General features: G+C 48.0%; 1 protein-coding gene across 1 annotated transcript; it reads left to right on the top strand.

Annotated features, from left to right (window-relative positions):
* Nucleotides 1-698: 698 nt before the first annotated feature.
* LOC138088816 (gasdermin-C-like) lies at nucleotides 699-15,712 on the top strand. Its single transcript, XM_068984172.1, has 14 exons — nucleotides 699-915; nucleotides 1,955-2,138; nucleotides 5,771-5,939; nucleotides 7,854-7,965; nucleotides 11,152-11,203; nucleotides 11,557-11,588; nucleotides 11,682-11,744; nucleotides 12,055-12,081; nucleotides 12,325-12,354; nucleotides 12,634-12,660; nucleotides 13,510-13,649; nucleotides 13,967-14,081; nucleotides 14,761-14,834; nucleotides 15,473-15,712. The coding sequence occupies exons 1-14, from the start codon at nucleotides 699-701 to the stop codon at nucleotides 15,710-15,712; spliced, it is 1,482 nt and encodes a 493-aa protein (XP_068840273.1).
* Nucleotides 15,713-18,768: the final 3,056 nt, after the last annotated feature.

Here is an 18,768-nt window from a genome sequence, read left to right as displayed (position 1 = left end):
TGATATACATACATACAGTGTAAAATGGTCACCAAAATAAAGCTAATAAACATACCCACCACCTCACATGGGCTTCCCTGGTGGCTCAGACTGTAAAGAATCTGCCTGCAATGCAGGAGACCCAGGTTTGATGCCTGGATTGGGAAGATCCCCTGGAGAAGGGAATGGCAACCCACTCCAGTACTCTTGCCTGGAGAATTCCATGGACAGAGGAGCCTGGTGGGCTACAAGCCATGGGGTCGCAAAGAGTAGGACACAACTGAGCATCTGATACTTTCTACTTTCACCACCTCACATACTCCCTTTACTGTGTGTGTGATGAGAACACTTAAGATACATCCTCAGCATATTTCAAGTATACAATACTGTTAACTATATAGTCACCATTCTGTACATTAGATCTCCATGTTTTTTTCATCCAGTATAACTGAAACTTTGAACATTTTGACCAATATCACCCCATTTCCCGCCCCCCAACCCCTGGACACCATCATACTCTCTGCTTCTTCCATGAGTTTAGCTATTTAAAATTTGCATATAAATAAGATTTTGTAGTAGTTGCCCTTCTGTGTCTGGTTTAAGACCTAAATTCATCTCCTATCATGTCCATTCCTTTGGGGAAAAACATCAAAGTTCTATCAGAGGTTGCCCCCTTTCTCCCAAATGAAATTTGTACTCCCCTCTGCGCTCCTAGCATCATGCCCTCCCTGTTTGGGCGTACTAGCAAGAATTTGGTCAAAGAGCTTGGCGACAAAGACTTCAGGCCCGTCCAAAACCCGCTGAGTGCCAACAAATTCTGTCAGCTGAAGCTACTGCGGAAGAAGAGGAGGACCCTCTCTCAGTTCTGGGAACGACCCGATGTTCCAGTTGACCGCACCCTCACAGACATCCTGGAGCCAAGCCCTTCAGTCCCAGGTAGTGTCAACCAGGGGTGAGGGAGGTAAGGAGTGGAACACGAGGGTGGTCACAGTCGAGCACCCAAGAAACCCCTGAGACACCTGCACAGGTGGATACCAAACCAGCCTTGTCTCAAGGCACAGGGCAAGGAGCCACGCTTCTTTGAGAATCTAACTAATTATCTGGACCCAGGCACGTTTTTAGCACACTGAATCCTTACAGCAGCCTCTGAAGTTGGGATTAATAGGACCATTTGCATAAGAATAAATGGAAACTTACTTCCCTGGTGGCTCAGGCGGTAAAAGCAGCTGCCTGCAATGCGGGAGACCCGGATTCAATCCCTGGGTGGGGAAGATCCCCTGGAGAAGGAAATGGCAACCCACTCCAGTACTCTTGCCATGGAAAATCCCAAGGATGGAGCTACAGTCCATGGGGTCTCAAAGAGTCAGATACGACTGAGCGACTTCAGTTTCACTTTCAAGTTGGAACTTACAAAATACCTTGTTCAGTTACACACCTAGGAGCTGGTAGAACTGGAATCCAAATCAGGTCTGCCTGGCTCTAAACCCCAAACATTTTCTGTTCGGTGTGCTGCCCCATGGGGCTGAGACAATGCCTGGAGAGATGGTGCTCGGGCTCTCCTGGATCTGCGTGCAAGTAACATCATCCCTTCTTGGAATCAGGACATCGTCCCTTGCTATCCAACCCCTGGGGAGATGTATTGTTTGTCCTCAGCAGTAATTTACATTTAAGACTTTAACTGATCAGCTGGCTTCTCCACTGAGATTTACATGAGTGAGAGGAATGCGGTAGGGACTTCCCTGGTGGTCCAGAGGTTAAGACTCTGCACTTCCACTGTAGAGAACTTGAGTTCAATCCCTGATGGGGAAAGTAAGATCCCATGGGGAGTGGCTAAGTAAATAAAAATTCACAAATATATATATATATATTTTAAGAGGATTAGGATAAAAAGAGGACTCAGTAATTCTGTTTCCCACACCGGCTGTTCCAGAGTGAATTCTTGGCTAAAACTAAGGTCATCTTTTTCTATCCCCAGTGCCTGTAGTAACAGAAAAATTCGTCTTCATTGACAAAATGGTCTGGAAGGGGGCAGCTGAGGTGGATGTGACTGCTGGGCTAGAAGTGAGTGTGTCGGGGAAGGCTAACCAGTCCTATGAATGCTCCCTGGAGGTTCAGTCTGTCACCATCTCACCATGCGACTGGGAAGACCTCCAGAAGAGGTGAGGCCAGGGGAGAGGAAGAACTGGTCAGGGAGCCCCAAGGGCTCTCCTCATGGGCAAGGAGGCGTCTAGCAGAGCTTGTTGCTGAGGTTCAGAAGGAAGAAAATGACATCCCATCTCATGTGCTCTTCTTAGATATTCATGCACTCACTCATTCATGAAACTAATGGTCATTATCTTATACACACTTATTAAAACAGTAGTTACCCATTACTGTGCTATTACGTGCTGGGTATTGAATAATAACAAGATATAAATATCTTTGCCCTATCTTGAGAAACCTGTATGCAGGTCAGGAAGCAACAGTTAGAACTGGACATGGAACAACAGACTGGTTCCAAATAGGAAAAGGAGTACGTCAAGGCTGTATATTGTCACCCTGCTTATTTAACTTCTATGCAGAGTACATCATAAGAAACGCTGGGCTGGAGGAAGCACAAGCTGGAATCAAGATTGCCAGGAGAAATATCAATAACCTCAATATGCAGGTGACACCACCCTTATGGCAGAAAGTGAAGAAGAACTAAAGAGCCTCTTGATGAAGGTGAAAGAGGAGAGTGAAAAAGTTGGCTTTCAACATTCAGAAAACGAAGATCATGGCATCTGGTCCCATCACTTCATGGCAAATAGATGGGGAAACACCGGAAACAGTGGTTGACTTTATTTTGGGAGGCTCCAAAATTACTGCAGATAGTGATTGCAGCCATGAAATTAAAAGACGCTTACTCCTTGGAAGAAAAGTTATGAGCAACCTAGATAGTATATTCAAAAGCAGAGATACTACTTTGCCAACAAAGGTCCATCTAGTCAGGCTATGGTTTTTCCAGTGGTCATGTATGGATGTGAGAGTTGGACTATAAAGAAAACTGAGCACTGAAGAATTGATGCTTTTGAACTGTGGTGTTGGAGAAGACTGTTGAGAGTCCCTTGGACTGCAAGAAGATCCAACCAGTTCATCCTAGAGGAAATCAGTCCTGGGTGTTCACTGGAAGGACTGATGTTAAAGCTGAAACTCCAATATTTTGGCCACCTGATGTGAAGAGTTGACTCATTGGAAAAGACCCTGATGTTGGGAAAGATTGAAGGTAGGAGGAGAAGGAGATGACAGAGGATGGGGTGGTTAGATGGCATCACCGACTCAATGGACATGAGTTTGAGTGAGCTCCAGGAGTTAGTGATAGACGGGGAGATCTGGCAAGCTGCAGTTCACAGGATCGCAAAGAGTCGGACACGACTGAGCGACTGAACTGAACTGAAAGCCACTTTTAATTAGTGTAGACAGGCAAAGGACAGGGAGTGAGGAAATAATCAATAAAAAATAAATTAATAAAATACTAATTTAAATGAGACAAAGACTCTGAGACTGTTTAATTAAACTCCAGTGATTTAATTTACCTCCATGCATATAGGCAAAGATGGATAGCCAATGAATCTCTAAGAACTTAACAAAGAACTTAAGTCTTTACACCTTTTAAAAACTGAGATGCCAGTTTAAATAGATTTTTATGATGGCAACAAAGGTGGAAGCCCGTGTTAAGGAAGCAACTAGAAACTCAACAGAAGTTACTTTGACAGGGCATTGCCCAATTTCTATCTTCCTTGTGTCTTGCCAGCCCTTATTGGAAATAGCATCTGCAAAGACTGTCTTGCAGGAAAATATTTGGGTTTCTGGAACTAAGAAAATAAAAACCATTTTTCTCCTTGATGAATAAAGAGAAAATTTCTAGAATAAATTGTATCAGCTAGTTTCAAGTAAGATAAGTAAGTCTGAGATCAAAGCTTTAAATATAAAAAGGCAGTTAGATTTTTAACAAATGGGATGTGGAGGCTGCAATGTGTTTCAGCTACAAAGGTAATCACAGTTTGTGATGGGGGCTCACATCTTGTCTTGTGAAGGTAAGACAAGAAGAAGCAACAGAGAATGCCTGGAGGGAGGGTAGTCTGTTTAGGTCTCGGAGGGGCTGAGTTCAGTTCAGACCTAAAGAATAAAAGAAGCAAGCAGAGCAGGATGAAAGGGATCCAGAGGAGGGGTTAAAGGCAATGAGGCAGGGTAGAGGTGGGTATTGTCAAGATGTTGGAGGGGGGAGGCTGCAGCTTAGCCAACCAAGATGAAGGTGATGGAAAATGAGGCTCAGGAAGTAAGTAGATATCAGATAACACAGCCCTTAGACACCAGATAAGCAGCTTGAGAGCAGAGTGAAGAAGTTGAGTTGAAATTCAACATTAAAAAAAAACTAAGATCATGGCATCCGATCCTATCACTTCAGGGCAAAAAGAAGGGGGGAAAGTGGAAACAGTGACAGATTTTATTTTCCTGGGCTCCAAAATCACTGAGGACAGAGACTGCAGCCATGAAATTAAAAGATGACTGCTTCTTAGAAGGAAAGCGATGACAAACCTAGACAGTGTATCACTTTGCCGAAAAAGTTCATCTAGTCAAAGCTATGGTTTTCCAGTAGTCACATACGGATGTAAGAGTCGAACCATAAAGAAGGCTGAGTGCCGAAGAATTGATGCTTTCGAATTGTTGTGCTACAGAAGACTCTTGCGAGTCTCTTCGACTACAAGATCAAACCTGTCAATCCTAAAGGAAATCAACTGTGAATATTCATCAGAAGGACTCTTGCTGAAGCTCCAATATTTTGACCACCTGATGAGAAGAGCTAGCTCATTGGAAAAGACCCTGATGCTGGGAAAGATTGAAGGCAGAAGGAGAAGGGGGCGGCAGAGGATGAGATGGTTAGAGAGCATCACTGACTCAATGAACAAGAATTTGAGCAAACTTTGGGAGACAGTGGAGTACAGAAGAGCCTGGCAAGCTGTAGATCATGGGATCTCAAAGAGTCAGACATGACTTAGCAACTGAAAAATAAGTGGCTTGAACTGCACTCCAAAGGCCATGGGAAAGCTCAGCCCTGGATCCTCAGTGACCCCCTCCACTGAAAAGCAATCTAAGAGTTTCTCAGGCTTCCACACGGCCGGTATCCGGGGCACCACCCCTAGCAGGGGCCTTGAGTGGAATCAAAGATGAGTCTCAGAAATGAAATGGAGATGAAATTTGTCTTCAGGACTTCACACCGCTCGCATCTCCCACCCAAACTTACATCTTCAAGCCAGGCCTACCCACCTACCAAGGATGTTCAATCCATAAACACCTACCCATACTAGTCAAGAAAAAAATCATCCAAAATCCTCCCAGCGTCATCATACTTTACCTGTGTGCTCCACGTCCCACCCTGAGTATGTCTCTGGACAAGGGTGGGTGTGGAGGTCCCCAGGTTTGACAGCAGGATCTCCTAAGGACTGTTCTTCACCATCTAGACTTGTCTACTTCTGGATCTTCTGGTCAGAGGCCCTAGAGCTGGAGATCTATAAACTGCCCTCTAAGAGCAATAACATAATTTTGGAAAGCCTTAGGAAGGTGGCTTGCATACTCACATCCATCCCTCCATAAAAGAAGGGGGCCTCTCCATCATGCATGCCAGAGACATCCTTCTTAGCCTATAGGCCAGAACCTTCCCACCGTTTAGGGCTCCACACAGGCTCTGCACGCTTCAGGTCCTAAGGAGAGGAGAAACCTGAGAAGCCATCTCTTTCGCACTCTGACCCTCCTCCTCCTTTATGTCCGCTAGGAAAGTGTTGGATCAAGAGCCGTCATTTCTGAAGGAGTGCAGGACCAGAGGGGACAACCTGTATGTGGTGACAGAGGCTGTGAAACTGAGCAACAGAACCGTCCTGCAGGACAGCAGCAGTGTGAATGCCGCGGGCCAATTCTCTGTCCCTTGGAGTTTTTATGCCAAGGTATCGTGTTGTCCTGAAGAGGGGTAGGGCCCCAAGAGCACAGCCAGCCCAGCGTCCCTTCCCAGGGACCCTGGGCCCTCCTAGGACCTGTTTTTAGGGGCTGGGGTGAGTGGAGTCATTACTTAGGACCTGGTTTTGGGTAGGTGGGGTGAGTGGGATTACTCCCCACTTCTCATGTGCTGAGGAAGCCTGACCCCTGACCTGAGAGTCCATCTAACATCCCCCCTTTAGTATTTCAGTACATGGGATTATTCCATAGTGATAAAAAGGGCAATAGATTTAATTATTTGGGATTATATCTTGCTTTGGGCAAATGATAGATCCTTGAAATTACTAAAGTGTAGTCGCTGTACTATATTCCTGTGTGGTTTGCTAGAGGAAACGAGGAATTATTGTTTAGTCGCTAACTCACGTCCAGCTCTGAGACCTATGGACTGACTGTAGCCCACCAGGCTCCTCTGTCCATAAGATTTCTCAGGCTAGAATACTGGAGTGGGTCACCATTTCCTTCTCCAGGGGATCTTCCCAATCCAGTCAGGGATCGAATTTGTGTTTCTTGCATTGCAGGCAGGTTCTTTATCACTGAGCCACCTGAGAAGCCCAAGGAATCATTAACACAAAACAAAACTTTGGCAGTTAAAACACCCTAAATACTGTGATACCTGAAGCAGAAAGTTTATAGATTCAGAGTTAAATACATTCAAGCACATATGATGTACACAACTCACTCATGATGGCCAATTATAATCTTTCAAAATTGACTTAGACAAATTAATATATCAAATATGTATGCAATATCAGCTAGGATTCCCGGAGATAAAGAAATTGTGTGTGTGTTATAACGCGTTTTCTATGCAATATACTGTGTGTAAGTTGTCCTCATTTAAGAGATTTAGGAAATAAAAGGGGGGGAAAAAAGCCTGAAATATGAACTAGCTTTCCCCAAATTGGTTAATTTGTCCTGGGAGAGGCCAGATCCCACCTGCATCATTTGATTCCAAAGAAACCTGAAATAAATAAAACATGACTCCAATCTGAAGGACATTTTGATGTTCAGCTTTGGGTTTCCATCTGCTTGGGCTGGGCAACTGGACTTTGCGAGAATAAGAGAAAACCAGTATCCTTTCACATAGCACAACTGCTCACAGGGTCCAGCAAGGTTCTAAATATCAGCTCCAGGGCTGAGATGCTGTTAAAACAGCTAGCTTCTCACCCTGATTCACGGCCGCATCAGTTTTGCCTGGTACCGCCTGTGTTTCAATATGTCAGAGCTCCCCGTGGCCTTGGTCTACACTGGACTCTCTCTTAGGAACTCAAGGGTAGCAGGCATCCTGGGGAATCAAAGCACAGAGCTGATTCTGGAGAGCCAGTGACTCATGAGGCTGCCTGAAGACATTGTGTGTGTTTCTGAGGAACAGCTCCCTGATCCAAAATAATTAAAATAATAGCATCTACAAAGAGCTATGATGATACATTTTTTTTTTTTTACTGGTGTGTAATTGTTTTGCAATGCTGTGTTAGTTTCTGCTGTAAGTGAACTGGATTGGCCATGTACACATATATCCCCTCCCCCATGAGCCTCCCTCCCAGCCCCCCACCATCCCACTCATCCAGGTCATATGAGGATATATGTTAATCAGCGTCCAGGTCTCCTAGAATACAGGAATAACTCCATGTGACAGTTAGTTTTGTGTGTTAGCTTGACTGGTCCACAGGGCACCCATATACATGCAATAAAAACATGACATTGAGAGATGTGAAGGTAAATACTGGACCAAAGAAGAAAAAACAACGGGTAACCAGAAATCAGGACCAGGATGGGGGGTGGGAGGGCAGGAGGCTGCTGGGTCCTCGGCTCGAGAGCTTTTAGAAGTTCATGCACACATGACCGTATTGCCTGGCTTCCCTCCCCAGAGCACAGGAGACGGGTCAGTTCTCAAAGTGAGAGAAAGGACGCTGACTCTGCCCCAGGGCACCGTGATGGCCTATAAGAGGAAGCAGCTGGTGTTCCGGGAGAATGGCCGAGGTGAGCAGGGCCTGAAAGGGGTGGGGGGAGTGGGAGACGGCCCAGAGGCCACCCTGGCTTCCCTCCCTGCTGGGGGAGGTGAGGAGCACGGTTTCTCAGCCTCCCACAGCCACCTCCAAGCCTGCAAGAGTGAACCATGAGCACACAGAGACCCAGAGGCAGTGTCCCACGCGGAGACGGACACAAGGGGGCCCAACGCGGGGTGTCCTTAGCACCAGGCAAAGAGCAGCCCTGATCCCGACCAAGTCTATGCATTCAAGGCCCTGCCGCTCTCGGCAGCTCACCTGGGGGGAGCCACAGAGCCCCGTAAGCCCAGGTAAAGCTCATAACACAGTGGCTCGTCAGAAACACAACTGCAGATGTAAGGCCATTTCCTCCTCCAGGGCGTCTTCCCAACCCAGGGATCGAACCCAGGTCTCCCGCATTGCAGGCAGATTCTCTACCATCTGAGCCACCAGGGACACCCCAACAACAGAACACAGGAATCTATCTATTAATATGTCTTTCCCTCACTAGCCTCAAAGTGCACAGCCCCCAATACACATACCCTCGCTTTAGGTTCTGACTTCACATCAGTGAACTAGTGTCATCAAACATCAACCACACACCCAGGAGGAATGGTGAGCACTGGGAACACAGCTCAGCATCCTTGGTGTCCCCTCTCTCAAATGCTGAGACCCAGCTAGAGGCCATCCTGACACAGCTGAGGTCCAAGGGGAGAAGGTGCCCTCAACACACACACACACACACACACACACACACACACGCTGTCCTGACACAGCTGAGGTCCAAGGGCAGAAGGTGCCCTCAACACACACACACACACACTGTCCTGACACAGCTGAGGTCCAAGGGGAGAGGATGCCCTCAACACACACACACACACACCCCATCCTGACACAGCTGAGGTCCAAGGGGAGAGGATGCCCTCAATACTCGCACATGCACACACACACACACACACCTATAGCACCCTCTCTGTAGCATCTCATCAAGGCCGGGTGCTGGCATCAGTTGCCGCCTGTCGACAGCAGTTGAAAAGAATCGAGCTCTCCATTCTCATGGGGTCAGAGGACCTCAGCTTCCAGAAAAAGGGCCAGTCCTACTGAAAGCAGAGACAAAGATGGGATTCACGGCTAATTTAGAGAGAGACCAGAGACTGTGTAGAGGGCATCAGGAGATGGTAGTGTTATTAACAAGTGTGGGAAATGACAAAGTGTTATTTATTTAGGAAGGGATGAGAAGGAGCCTCATTTTCAAAAACATGTTTTCTAAGTGTTCAGTTCAGTTAAGTCACTCAGTCGTGTCCAACTCTTTGTGACCCCATGAATCGCAGCACACCAGGCCTCCCTGTCCATCACCAACTCCCAGAGTCCACCCAAACCCATGTCCATTGTGTCCATGATGCCATCCAGCCATCTCATCCTCTGTCATCCCATTTTCCTCCTGCCTTCAATCTTTCCCAGCATCAGGGTTTTCTCAAATGAGTCAGCTCTTCGCATCAGGTGGCCAAAGGATTGGAGTTTCAGTTTCAACATCAGTCCTTCCAATGAACACCCATGGCTGATCTCCTTTAGAATGGACTGGTTGGATCTCCTTGCAGTCCAAGGGACTCTCAAAAGTCTTCTCCAACACCACAGTTCAAAAGCATCAATTCTTCTGCACTCAGCTTTCTTCACAGTCCAACTCTCACATCCATACATGACCACAGGAAAAACCATAGTCTTTGCTAGATGGACCTTTGTTGGCAAAGTAATGTCTCTGCTTTTAAATATGCTATCTAGGTTGATCATAACTTTCCTTCCAAGGAGTAAGCGTCTTTTAATTTCATGGCTGCAATCACAATCTGCAGTGATTTTGGAGCCTCCCAAAATAAAGTCAACCACTGTTTCCAGTATTTCCCCATCTATTTGCCATGAAGTGATGGGACCAGATGCCATGATCTTCGTTTTCTGAATGTTGAAAGCCAACTTTTTCACTCTCCTCTTTCACCTTCATCAAGAGGCTCTTTAGTTCTTCTTCACTTTCTGCCATAAGGGTGGTGTCATCTGCATAGCTGAGGTTTATTGCTATTTCTCCCAGCAATCTTGATTCCAGTTTGTGCTTCCTCCAGCCCAGCGTTTCTCATGATGTACTCTGCATATATAAGTCAAATAAACAAGGTGACAATATACAGCCTTGACGTACTCCTTTTCCTATTTGGAACCAGTTTGTTGTTCCATGTCCAGTTCTAACTGTTGCTTCCTGACCTACATACAGATTTCTCAAGAGGCAGGTTAGGTGGTCTGGTATTCCCATCTCTTTCAGAATTTTCCAGTTTATTGTGATCCACACAGTCAAAGGCTTTGGCATAGTCAATAAAACAGAAGAAGCTGTTCTTCTGGAATTCTCTTGCTTTTTCCATGATCCATCGGATGTTGGCAATTTGATCTCCGATTCCTCTGCCTTTTCTAAAACCAGCTTGAACATCTGGAAGTTCACGGTTCACGTATTGCTGAAACCTGGCTTGGAGAATGTTGAGCATTACTTTACTAGCATGTGAGATGAGTGCAATTATGCGGTAGTTTGAGCATTCTTTGGCATTGCCTTTCTTTGGGATTGGAATAAAAACTGACCTTTTCCAGTCCTGTGGCCACTGCTGAGTTTTCCAAATTTGCTGGCATATTGAGTGCAGCACTTTCACAGCTTCATCTTTCAGGATTTGAAATAGCTCAACTGGAAGTCCATCACTAGCTTTGTTTGTAGTGATGTTTCCTAAGCCCCACTTGACTTCACATTCCAGGATGTCTGGCTCTAGGTGAGTGATCACACCATCGTGATTATCTGGGTCATGAAGATCTTTTTTGTACAGTTCTTCTGTGTATTCTTGCAACCTCTTCTCAATATCTTCTGCTTCTGTTAGGTCCCTATCATTTCTCTCCTTTATTGAGCCCATCTTTGTATAAAATGTTCCCTTGGTATCTCTAATTTTCTTGAAGAGATCTCTAGGTATTAGCCCGTAGGAACCAAAGACAGCGGGACTCAGGAGAAAGAGGATCATCACAGCCCTGACCACGAGGGGGCGTGCGGGGCCTCTCTGCACCCTTCAGGCCGGAGCGTGAAGGGAGAGGGCTATGGGTGCACACGTGTGAAAGGATTCAGCAGGAATAACCTGGGCTCTCCTGACTTGGCTTCTTCCCCTTGCAGCCATTCTTCTCATCTCAGATGATGACAAGCGGAAAACCTTCCCAGAAGATGAGTTCCTGAGTTGGGCGGGGTCTGTGCCTAGACCTCAGTTTCAAGGCAGCAGCCACACAAGGCACTCAGTCCTACAGGAAAGACTCCTCCAGCCAGGTTCTCCACCACCTTCTCATTTCTTCCCCTGCCCTTGACCCAGACACAGGCCCCTTGGCCCCCAGACAGCCACCTCTCTCTTCTGAATCCTGAAGCAGAGGCCTGGGGGTGGGGGAGGGGGTGGCGGTACTTGCCAAGGTTCCCTGTCTCCAGGCATTGTGTCAGCTGAGAGGTGAGAAATAAGAGGGGAACAGGGAGGAGTTAGAGAGGCTGGGAGGAGGAGGGAGAGGAGATGGGAGGGGAGAAAAAGCACCTCAGCAAGAAACTGCAGGAGCTGCGGATGTCACTAGGTAAGTGAGTCATTTTAGAGCCAGGAAATTGGGATCGGACCCCTCCACCAGGAATAACCTGGGCTCTCCTGACCTGCCTTCTTCCCCATCCAGAAATTCTTTCCATCTCAGAGGATGACAAGCAGAAAGCCTTTTCCGAAGATGATGAGTTCCTCAGTGGGGCAGGTTCTCTGCCAAGCCCCCAGGCCCTGCTGAGCCCTGACCCTCTCTGGATGCTATTAAGAGGAGTGCAAGGTGTTTAGCCCAGGTGTTAATCTGCAATGCAGACCCAGAGGAAAACTACCCTCCTTCCTCCATAGCCTGCTATCTTTTCTGTCTTTCACAAGCCATAGACCTTTGTGGCCACAGAGAAAGCCACTTTTCTCCTTTGAATACCAGGACAGCTAATGGGGGTTTGTGTTTGTGTGTGTTTTGGGGGAGGGGAGGTTAACTCTTGGCGAATGATCCCTTCTGCTTATCTTTCCAGAGAAATGGCAGATGCAATCAGCGATGGGTGAGTGGGTGATCTTACAGCCAGGAGAGTGGGCTCCGATCCCTTCCCGAAGCCTCCCGTCACAACCCAAGTCCCATGTGCTTGCCTTTGCTGTCCTTACCCATGGCACTGGCTCTGGCGCCTGGGCAAGGAGAAGGGGTGGACAGAAAGAGGGGGGTTCAGGGAAGTAAGGGGCAGAAGTTCAGAGAAACCGAGTGTCCTCACAGACTAACTCTTGGATGGGGAATTAAATTTCCCTTCTAGGCACCATAAGACGTCTCATCCTCCCAATTGGTGAGTGTGTGTTTGCTGGGATTGGGTGGGGTCCTAATGGCAAATACACGTCTGGAGATGGCCCCTGCCTTTGCCACCACTGCCCTGGGGCCTGGCCCTAGTTTCTGTGGAATGGGAAGGGTCTGGGAAGGCCAAGGAGGTGGAGGGATGGGCTGGAATGGGGGGAGGAAGAGGTTAAACAAAAGGAAGGAGGTGTTAGGAGGGCACGACCCTCTAAAACGTCTCAAGAGTAAACCTGGGGAATGAGAAAGGGAGATGATCCCTTGTGACTCTTTCCAGGAAGAATACAGGAACCCATTTGCCAAGGTCAGTATTTATGAAGAAGAAACCTGGGGCTTCCTGGGTGGAAAATGCAAAGCTAAGTACCCAAAAGGTGTTGTGCATGAACTTACAAAACTGAGCTATACTTCCCAGTCGACGCTTTGTACAGCCCCACTCATTCATTCACTCACACACGGATGCATGCACACAACAAACCCTTGCTGAAAACTGTTCTAGCAACAGGCATTATTCTGAGCAGTGGGGATACAGCCACGGGCCAAACAGAAATTCCTGCCTCACTGGACTGCTTCCTCTTAGTAGACCATCTGGAGGCCACCTGAAGTCTCCTAGGAGAAGCAGAGAACCCCCAACACCATGCCTTGATTGTGTCTGTGGTCACAGATGATACAGGCAGTTACACAATGAGATGGATAATCTATGCATGCCAGGTGCTACCCCCACAAGCATTTTACTTAGTAAACACATGTAATCCACATAACATCCCACTCAATACATGTGGAAACTGGGCCCAGAGCACCTAGGATTCTCATCTCTAGAGCCCATCACAGGAATCCACGTTGTTCTAGACATGACCCAGAACTGAGCACTTGGTAATTTTCTTCCACTTCCTGTGACCTCTTTCCAGAATCTCCTTCTCACCTCCCAGCCTTCTACTCCCCCCACCCTCTACCCCCCGGCCCCTTCTCAGCACTAGGACCGCCCACCTTTCTAGCCTATTGTGATAGCTCCATCCTCAGAGTTCAAACACGCCGTCCACAGAAATGCTTTTGGTTGGCAGATAAGTGGGATGGAGGTGCCCGGCTTATCACACCACAAACCTTCTAATCAAAGAATTGTCCCCCACTTTCTGGTTGATGTTGATGTTGAGGACAGATTTCAAGTCCCTACAAAATGAGGTTTCCAGGGAAATGGAGGCAGTGGCCGAGCTCCCCAGGGACATTCGAGATGCTCTTTTCCATACCATCCTGGCCAAGCTCAAGGACCGAGGGGCTCTGCAGGACCTCACAGACATGGTGAGAAGGGGGTCCCACTCTCCCTAAGGCTGATCAGAGCTCTGAAGGGGCAAGTTTAGGAGGTCGACAACTGAGATACCCAGGGAAGGAGGGCTGAGGAGGGGACCCCAGACACTGGCCCAGCACAGTGACCAGGTCCAGAGCGTGCAGCCCACGTGCTGCAGCTGCTTGGAATCTCCTGGTAAAGAGCCCTCCCCCTCCTGCCTGAGCTAATCACTTGTAAACTCAAAAGATACTGGCAGAATTGTACCACAATATCTATTGCTATTACTACTATTGTTGTTGTTGTCTTAACTACTTATACGGGTCTCCTCTAGCTGGATGGGAAGCTTTGGATTCATACGGGCAGCTTCCTAAGTGAGATGCAGGAAGACTCAAGAAATGTGTGGCTTGAGTCAAAACATATCATTTACCTCCTTGAAGCCTTACTGGGTAAGAGGGACTTGAGGGAAATGTGGGAACATCATAAATTTGGCCTCTAGACCCGAAAGGAAGGGATTAGATGCCATCTGCCTCCTCTCTAATGAGGGCTTCCCAGGTGGTGCTCGTGATAAAGAACCCGCCTGCCAATGCAGGAAACATAAGAGATGTAGGTTGGATCCCTGGGTGGGGAGGATCCCCTGGAGGAGGGCATGGCAACTCCCCCCAGTATTCTTGTCTGGAGAATCCCCTGGACAGAGGAGTGGGGAGGGCTACCGTCCATGGGTCACAAAGAGTTGGACATGACTGAAGCAACTTAGCACGCATGCACACACACCTCTCTAAAATCTTTCTAATGACCTTCATCTCACATCATACGTCTCTGCAAGGTCAGGAGAGCTCAGTGAGATAAATTTACCATAGGATATAGAACCAGCCCAGACCTAGAAAGACCAGCCCAAGTCCATCCAACCTATCACTGGGTGTGGATGATTCCAGGCTCCAGTCTGGACTGTGTTACAGAGCATCCTGGAGACCATCCCAAGAGCAGGAGGGAACTTGACCTTCATGCCTAACGGGTTTTATTCCTCTGCCTCAGGGTTCTCCTCTCTTGGGGTCCCCTAGTTCACAGTGAGGTAAAAAGCACTGACTCCTCATTACTCTCTCTCCCCAAATGTCCCCTTGTCCCCAGTGCTGAGTGACATCCAACATGAGCTGCTGGCCTGGTCCATGGAGAAGAAGATCCTGCTCCAGCAGCAGGAGCTGGTGAGAAATCAACCCCTACAGGCCAGCGTCCTGGGACAAGGGCGAGGGAACCGGGGATAAGAATGATCCTGAGGAAAGAGAGGATCCTGCTGGCACTGGGGAGCAGGATGTGGCTCCTGGGAACTCCCTGGCTGCCTCTCCCTCTGGGAAGCAGGCCCAGGGGATGGGGTCCACCTCAGGAGGGTCTCCATTTCCATGGCAACCCCAGCAGAGGGTTCCCACAGTTCTAAAAGAGCCACACAGGAATGCACGTTTGGGGGCTCATGCTTTTCTCATATGGTTACCATTTGCAAATTGTCTTCCTCCACATATATGTATATGTAAGTACATGTGTGTACAGATGTACGCACATACATGCACACATTGCAGATACACATATACACGTAACTGCAGATAACACTATTTAGCAAGGTCGATGTTAGTATCACTATTTGGCAGCTGAGGAACCAAAGCTCAACAATTTTCAGAAACATATCCAAGCTCACCCTGACCACGGGTCAGAATAGGATGAGCATTCTGGGCCCCTTGACTCCATCGCTCTCCTCCTATTTCCCTGAGAGGCCCTGGCTCCCAGGATAGAAGGTCTTGATTCCCAACCTCAAAGGCTGGCCTGCAACAGCTGACCCTGTTTCCTCCAGGTGAAGAGCATCCTGGAACCCAACTTCCGGTACCCCTGGAACATTCCCTTTACCCTGGATCCCAAGCTCCTTGCCTTGCTGCAGGAAGAGGGGTTGGCCGTCACCTTTGGCCTGCTGCAGGAGTGTGGCCTGAGGGTGGCACCCGACAACCCCAAGGGGACTTGGGACCTGGAGGCCAAGAAGCCCCTGTCTGCCCTGTACGTGTCCCTCTTGGTGCTGCAGCAGCTGGCTGAGGCCTGAGCCCTCCCCGGGGGCGCTGAGTCCAGAGAGGCCTGGCTGCACCCTGGTCTAGCTGTGAGCATCCTCAGTGCACAGGGAACATGGAGCCCCGCCTTCTGCCACTCCAGTTTGGGTGGACAGAGATCAATAAAGACCAGAGGGAACACTCTAGGGTGATGGAAATACTCTGTAACTCTGTATCTTGCTAAAGCTTTATGCGTTTGTCCAAACTCAACAAATAGTATCTAAAGATCTGAGAATTTCATTGCATGTTAATTTTACTTCAAAGCAATGTACACAAAGGTTGAACTCTCATGAATAAGCATTCTGAATTGCATTGGGTAAAGTGTACTGACATCTGTAACTTACTTGGAAATATATTAGAAAATAAGGTGAAATAGATGGATGGATAGAGAAGCATGTGATCAAGGAAATGTGATAAAATATTTAAAACAAGAGTTCTTTTTCATTCTGAAGTGTTCTTGTATGTCTGGAATTGTTTCAAACTTATAACTACCTCCCCGCCACCGTGCAACACACACACACACACACAATTATACCTGTGCCTCTGTCAGTCAGCCTGGGAGTTTTCAGACAGTGCCTTCTGAGCTGTGGGTTCAGTTCTTCCTTCATTTAAGGAAGATTCACTCAAATCACTAAACACACTACACATTCTGTTTGTTGAATTCTCTCTTTCTCAGTCACCAAATGTCCTTGTGCTGTGCTAAGTCCCCTCATTTGTGTCTGACTCTTTGCGACCCCATGGACTGTAGCCCACCAGGCTCCTCTGTCCCTGGGATTCTCCAGGCAAGAATACTGAAGCGGGTTGCCATGCCCTCCTCCAAGGGATCTTCCCCACTCAGGGATCGAACCCACGTCTCTTATGTCTCCTGCATTGGCAGGTGGGTTCTTTACCACTAGCCTCACCTGCTCCTGCTGCTGCTAAGTCGCTTTAGTCATGTCTGACTCTGTGTGACCCCATAGATGGTAGCCCACCAGGCTCCCCAGTCCATGGGATTCTCCAGGCAAGAACACTGGAGTGGGTTGCCATTTCCTTCTCCAATGCATGAAAGTGAAAAGTGAAAGTGAAGTCGCTCAGTCATGTCCGACTCTTTGAGACCCCATGGACTGCAGCCTACCAGGCTCCTCCGTCCATGGGATTTTCCAGGCAAGAGTAGTGGAGTAGGGTGCCATCGCCTTCTCCAGCCTCACCTGGGAAGCCCACAAATGTCCTCTGGGTCCTCTAAATACATTTTACCTTGTCTATTTGCTATAATCTCTCCTTTTCCCTTTTGTATTCTCTGAGATCATGGCTGGCCTTTCCTCAATACTTGTGAGTCAGCCCTCAACTTCAATCATCATTCTATTGCTTTCCTAATCTCTTAGCTCAGAAATTGTCATCCTGATCTTCAATTTGGTCCCTTAGCTTTGCAGTCTCCCTTTTGGCTTAAGTCTTGTTGTCTCTTCTTCTCATCTTTAAGGTCTTGTTTTACTGAGATTATTTCACTTTGATACAAAATAATTAAGGACACTGTGGGCTCTTCTTTAACTTCTCTACCCAAATGGTTTCTGCCTCTGTCTTTCTTTCCTCTAGTGTTTGCGTAGATGCCACATAACCCTTTTTTTAATTCATCTTGTTCGTCCCCAGGCAGGATGTGAAAACATGGAATATTGGTCTCACATAGCCGAGATGCATATGAAAGGAAAGATTTCAGTGAGCCCAGACTGCTGCTGCGGCTGCTAAGTCACTTCAGTCGTGTCTGACTCTGTGCAACCCCACAGATGGCAGTCCACCAGGCTCCCCCATCCCTGGGATTCTCCAGGCAAGAACACTGGAGTGGGTTGCCATTTCCTTCTCCAATGCATGAAAGTGAAAAGTGAAAGTGAAGTCACTGAGTCGTGTCCAACTCTCCATGACCCCATGGACTGCAGCCTACCAGGCTCCTCCGTCCATGGAATTTTCCAGACAAGAGTACTGGAGTGGGGTGCCATTGCCTTCTCCGAGACTACCTCTTCCCATACATAGAAAAAGCGCTAACTTCCTTAACTTGACATATCTGGTCTCTCTAATTAACAGTGATCTTCTGATGTTCAGACCACCTGCTCTTGGTTGCAAAGCTCCTATGTGTCCCAGCTCCTCCCTCGCCTCCTCGGAGCAGTTTCTCAGAGCTATCTGAAGCCTGTCTCCTGGGCTGCGGTCCTCATTTTGTCCCCAAATAAAACCTAAATCACAGCTCTCACCTTGTGCAAATTGTTTTCAACACCAGCATGAGCACCTCTGTCCAAACCCGCTCTCTGCACAAAGATGGAGGGTAGGAAGTTTTTCTTTCTTCCACACCACCTGAACTGAGACCAGTGTCTCTTCCAACACAAAAGACTGCTTGGAGCCTGTTTCTACTGGCGTGAAAAAAGAAAGAACTTACCTGGGCTCTGAGAAGCCCTGCACGGTTGGCCTGGACTCTGTCCTGTCTTGTACGGATTTACTAAATGCCCGGAGCTTGGGTTCCCGCGCCCAGGAGAGGCATTTGCTTGTCTCTTCACACAGAACACCCAGCGTCTTCAGAGGGGTCAGGGTGTGGTGGGAGAGGGGTTCAGGAGTCTTAGCTTCCTTTAGAGAGTTCACCTGGCTTGCCTGGGGAAGAAGAGGCGAGCTGGCTACAGGTGTGGTTATTCTTCTCATTAATATAGCTTCACTTCCCCCCACACACTTCCTTGTGTTCAGGGTCAGCCCCTCTTCCCAGAAGCAATGCCTCGTCTTCTCCTCCCCATCCCATCTCCCCTCTCTACAAGGTCTCAACCAAGCAGATGAAAATGAAGGATTTATTTTGTAAAACTCCGGGACTTCCCTGGTGGCTCAGTGGTAAGGAATCCGCCTGACAATGCAGCAGGCATGGGTTTGATCCCTGGTGCAGGAAGATCCCACATGTTGTGGGGCAACTAAGCCCGAGCACCACAACCACTGAGCTTGTGCTCTAAGGACCACAATTACTGAAGCCCGCGGGCCCTAGAGCCGGTGCTGCACAAGAGACGCCACTGCAATGAGAAGCCTGAGCACCACAGCTGGAGAGGCGCCAGCG

The sequence above is a fragment of the Capricornis sumatraensis genome, chromosome 11, assembly GCF_032405125.1.
Source record: "Capricornis sumatraensis isolate serow.1 chromosome 11, serow.2, whole genome shotgun sequence".
Classification (NCBI taxonomy): Eukaryota; Metazoa; Chordata; class Mammalia; order Artiodactyla; family Bovidae; genus Capricornis; species Capricornis sumatraensis.
Note: the sequence above shows the minus strand (reverse complement) of the source record. Positions and strands in the feature narration are given on the sequence as shown.